Source organism: Dioscorea cayenensis, chromosome 12 (genome assembly GCF_009730915.1).
Source record: "Dioscorea cayenensis subsp. rotundata cultivar TDr96_F1 chromosome 12, TDr96_F1_v2_PseudoChromosome.rev07_lg8_w22 25.fasta, whole genome shotgun sequence".
NCBI classification, from domain to species: domain Eukaryota; kingdom Viridiplantae; phylum Streptophyta; class Magnoliopsida; order Dioscoreales; family Dioscoreaceae; genus Dioscorea; species Dioscorea cayenensis.
Window position 1 is genome coordinate 2666816 of NC_052482.1, and position 5736 is coordinate 2672551.

A 5736-nucleotide genomic window follows, 5' to 3' on the forward strand; every position below is an offset into this window, starting at 1 on the left:
TTATTATTTCAGAATTATTTTTAATTATTTTAAAAGCTCGGGTTAATGATATTGTATTTTGGGATTATCTGAAAAGGTTTAAATAAATTATTTAAATTTGGATTACTTAATTTTTGAATTTTAGATATTTATTTACTTTCTGATTAATTATTATTGTATTATTCTCATTTCATGTTTGGGTTGAATTAACTGGTTTATTTTGATATGATAAAAATGGGATCATGTGACAGCAAATTACTTGCATTTTGCCCAGTATGAATTTGGATAGTTTATTGTTTTGTGAACATGAAATATTTTGACAAAGTACTCGTAGTCCCCAAAACTAACTTTTGCAATAACCACATCACTTGGGTTAAACACTAACCGTAGTCGACATGTACTCGATATAGAAATTATAGTTTCCCACCGCTTTTACACGGGTGAGAGAATAACGACCTCCGATGAACTCAGCTCGGGTCAGAGGGTAAAAATATGAGCTCTGTTAATTTTGGCTCAGGGTCACCCTAGGGGTAAAAATATGAGCCTCGGTAATTTTGGCTACGGTCACCAAGGGTAGATATATGAGTTACGTGATTTTATTTTTGGCAATAGTTGTTGGGGGACCTATATACTCGGTTTTTGGCATCCATGTTTATTTGAAATAAATTTGATTATGATTTACGATTTTTGATAAAAACATGATTTTTGTAAATGATCCCTATATTTTTGAGTGGGTGCTTCATTTGGGATCATCAAACTCATGATCACGTTGTTTAACTCTTTTTCAAATCGGGGAGTTTAATAGCTCACTGTTTTGAGAATCGAGTTTTGAGGCCTTGCACGCCCATCCGAGTCTCGACTTTGTAGGAGTGCGGCCGCTTTGTCTGCGTCATCGGGTTTGGTGAGCTGGATTTGGGACGTGACACCAACCCTAAATCAGCCACCACATGGTAAAAAGCTCTTTCCTACACCGTCGTCCACCGCCACTCCTTCTCTCTCTCCGACCATCCTCTTCTCACCAAAACTCCCCATCAATGTGTCCCTTTTCTGGAATTACTCTTCTCTCATGGCACAATCCCTAATCTCAATGTCTTGCCGTCTCCTACCATCTTTTCTACTCATTTGCCTTTCTCTTTGCTACCACAGAGTGCTCTCAGCTGCCGCATTATTTATCTCTGCCGTGATCCCAAGGACACATTTGTATCGCTGTGGCACTTCCTTGAGATGTGGATTATTAGCTCTACTGCACACACTAGTACTCAAGGCTTGTATCTCAGCAAGGCATTCCAGATATTTTCCCAAGGAACAGCTCATTATTGCCTTTTCTGGGATCACGTGCTGGGATACTGGAAGAGCAGCTTGAGAAGACCTGAGAAGGTGCTCTTCTTGAAGTATGAGGGGATAATGCAGGATCAAGTTAGCCATTTGAGAAGACTGGTTGAGTTCATGGGATGTCCTTTTTCCAGAGAGGAAGAAAGAGATGGAGTAGTTAAGGACATTGTGAAGCTTTGTAGCTTTGACAACTTAAGAGATCTTGAGGTGAACAAGGATCCTAAGGGAAGTTTGGAGGGGAAAAGCATGAAACCACCACCATCTTATTTTCAGGAAGGGAAAGGTGGGGATTGGGTGAATTATATGAGCATGGAGATGGCTGAGAAGTTGGATGCTATTACTAAGGGAGAAGCTGCATGGCTCTGGCTCTGGTCTTAGTTTTTGAGTCTAGCACCGTGCTTCCATAAAAGACATGTTCTCAAATGTAGGGTTTTTATGATCATGTGTGTTTGCTTTCTTATGTCATGAAATAAAATGAATGGATCCCTTGAAGTTCCTCGTTGATCAGCGTCAATTATGGCAGTAAACCCCAATCAAATCTAAATGCTGGGGGTTTTACTGTTTGTTATGTTTAATTTAATATTTACTCATGTCTGGTCTGTAACTTCGTGAGTGATTGAGTATGTTATTCTATTTTGATGCCAGTGTTGTGCCAGTGCTGTGTGGATATATGCATAAAAATGTATACAAAAAAAGTGTTTTGACTTCTGAGTACTGACTATATATATATTTATGGTTCAGGACTTTTAGCATGGGCATGGCAAAGGTGGGTCTCCATCACATGTGATGTCTGACAACTATTGTGCTCCTCATCTGTTGATCATATCAATGTCAATAAAAACCAAATATTTATAAAATCACCAAAAATACATGCGGATAGGGAATGAAAATTTTAGGGAGGAGATAGGAATAAAAATTTTGGGGAGGGGATGAGAATGAAAACTTTATTTAGTTCAGAGAATAATTCATTGAGAATGAGAAAAGTAGATGAGTTATTTATTGGAAATAAGAATAGTAAAAACAGAAGACTCAAACACAAATAATATCTAGCACACAAACTAAAGCATATTAATTCATGCCTTATACGCAGGCATACCGCCGCATACGCCACTTGCACACTACAACACTCCAATGAAAACAAAGACTCAAACCCTTCACAATGTATGTACGTATTTGTATATTAAACTGAAATTAATATCATATAATCTCAACTAAATTTTTAAAATTCCTATTTTATTAAAAAAAATTAGGGAGTTTGGAATGCCTTGCTGTGATCCAAGCCTTCAGCGCTAATGAGTGCTCATGTGATCAGTAAAGCTAGTCATTTATCTCTTCTTCCAAATCCTCACTCTCCCTAGGTACACTCTGCACAGGCTTCTCATGTTCCTTTATCCCTCACAGATCAGCAGCTGTTGGCGATAGTTTCCACCGTTGCCAAGTCTAGTACTGAGATTGAGGTTCGTGCTTTAGTTTCCACCGTCTAGGAGGTACTCTGGCATTATTCGATCCTAAAGGATTTTGGTGTACTACTTCCTTCTTCCACTTCTCTTCATTGTGACTGTACTGGCACTCTTTAGATTATTGCCAATCTAGTCAAGCATGAGTTGACCAAACACATTAGTGTGGATGCTTACTTCACCCGATTTCATGTACATGCTCAAACAGTGACACTTCATTATCTTCCCACAAAGGTCTAGGTGGCTGATTTCTTCACCAAGGCACAGACGCATGATTAACATCTCTTCATGTTATCCAAACTCAACACGTACGATCCACCTTGAGTTTGAGGAGGGGGTGTTAGATGTATATGTACATGTATTCTTGTATGTAGATGTAGATGTATACTTGTATGTATTTGGTAGCTATTTGTTCCTATATGTAAACACATAGATCATCAATGATACTTGTTTAATGGTCAAGGACTTGTTCCACTCTCTCTCTCTCTTCTAACAGAAATTACATGTTATATGAAGAGATACATTTTATAATTCCAGCGGTTGGAAAAACAAAAAACAAGAAGGAAAAAAACATAATGTTAGAGAATATAAAAAAACCATGTGATTTGTCCTTTAACTACAACAATCCAAATAAGAAAAGTGTAGTAGATTCTCCACTCCACTGAAACCATGTGAAAGCAAAGAAAGAAGAGTGGGCCTTGGAATGCTGCTATCACTTGCAAGTCTGATCCAACTATAACTGTAGTTTCAGGTCTGGAACTAATGAAGGCAAATACATTATATTTTTGTTTAAGGTTATAAATATCATTTTCTTATCTCTTAACCCAAAACATTTGAGCTACCCATAAAACAATGCAATGGAATATAATTAATCATTTTATTTTGGTGAAGTTGGTGATGTGATTGGTTTTCTAATAGTTGTTGAATTTCATGATCAATAATAACCTTAACCTTTCAAGATGATCTCATGTAGAATACAAAATTGTTTCTAAACTTAGTGCCAAGTCCAAATCCACAACATTAACAACACCAACAACCGAAAACTTTAATGATCTCATGCAGGTTATTTGTGGATTATGTTAGTTACTAATGAGTAATGATTGAAAAACAACTACATTCTTGACATAGCAACGTAACAAATTGTTCATGCTCTAATTATAAACTCATACCATTAAACCTTTTATAATTTCACACACTGACACCAACAACATAACGAGAAAGAAGAAAATTTCAAAATATCTAGAAAAATGAAGAAAAAACTAGTTATTCATACCCTAATGCCTACAGAAAAAAGGACATGTTCTCGCACTGATTACAAGCAAATCATTAAAGATATCACTAACTAAGGGGTCATTTGGCATCATTTCTTTTTTTTTTTTTGTTTCATTTTTGTTTTATTTTTGCTTTGTTTTCATTTTATTTTCAAGTTTTTGAAAAAAAAAACATATTTGGATACACTAACTGTTGTGTATTTTAAAAAACTATAAACAAAAACATGTTTAGTTAGCACAAAATTATTATAAAGCTTTCTCTATCATTTTTTTAATTCATATTTTTAAAATGTTTTTTATAAAAATTTATTTTCCATATTAGTTTACTTGATTGTATTATTAAATAAAATTAATAATATAGATTGGTATTATATGGGTAAAAAAATATCTCATAAAAAATTGCACCATTTGAAACTAAAAAAATATTTTTTTCCGTTTGCCTTTAAAAAGATTTAATATATATATATATATATTAATATTAGATCTATCCAATTTTTTTAGAAGAAAAGAAAGGAGGGGCAATATAGAGACATAGTCAAACAATAGGTTTTTACAAATATATATCATATGTTTTATTATAGATTATAAAAATCAAGGGTCAAACAATAATTTTCACAAATAATTTCTAAAAATATAATTTTTTATACTATATAAACTAATTTATAAAATATCAAGCCAAAATAATAAATTTTTGTAAGTATTTTTCTTTAAAATATATTATTTTAAAATTATTAATTTTAATTTCTAAAAAAATTGATATTTTTAAAAAAATAAAAAATAAAGATGTTTTCTTAGTTTTGTTTCCAAAACATGAAAGTGAAAACAAAAAAAGGAATTAGCAACAATGCCAAACGCGCTATAAATGATCACAAAATTCAAAAAAACAACAAGTTCACTCACATGCCCACTTGGATTTCCAGACTGCTCCCAGTATAAAAGTATAAAAGATCTGAGACTTTCAAAAACCCTTGAACTGTAAGGGTTGAACATGAATCTCTATGCAACTTGTTGTGAGCGAACTTATTTAGTAAATTTATCTCTAGTTAAAAGTAATTAAACTTTAAAAATAGATGCTAAATGAATAATAACTTTGTCATGTTATAATTGTTAAATGATAAAATCAGAGATCTATTTTTTATGTAGGTCCCTCATCTAAATCAGACTTATCATCAAGATTGTCATGATACTGCAATATATGCAGATAGATAAATTCAGCCCATCCTACATCATCTAAGATATATATATATATATATACTTATTTATCTGATAGTCAAACAACAAAAAAATGAATAATACTTTGTTACTCGACCACAATATATGCTAAGCAGCCTGAAAAATAGCCGTAGAAGCAGCCGGAAATCCAGAATGGGGCCACAGTGAACCAACAGATGCTAGATTCTACAACAAGTTCACTCACAACAAGTTGCATAGAGATTCTTATTCAACCCTTGAGCCTCATTAGATGCTCCTATCATCTCAACCATTCAATCCCATAAATTAAAAACTACATAGCAAGATATAATCTGCATTACCTTAAAAAACACTTACAGGTTCTTGTCATACATATTCAAGCTTCAATAACCAAATCAAAATACTCAGAAAATCATAAAACCTAAGAACAAGAAGATTTAAAAAAAAATCAAAACACATTCAACAACAAAATCAAAACCACACTTAAATTAGGGACAAAATCAAAG

General features: G+C 33.4%; 1 protein-coding gene across 1 annotated transcript in view; it reads left to right on the forward strand.

The window, feature by feature from the left end:
- LOC120273798 (cytosolic sulfotransferase 14-like) overlaps positions 1-1689 on the forward strand; it is a 3349-nt gene extending 1660 nt beyond the window's left edge. The window contains exon 2 of the mRNA XM_039280506.1: positions 938-1689. Coding sequence (XP_039136440.1) covers positions 938-1689 — 752 coding nt within the window. The remainder of the gene's footprint in view (positions 1-937) is intronic.
- The last annotated feature ends 4047 nt before the right edge of the window (positions 1690-5736 follow it).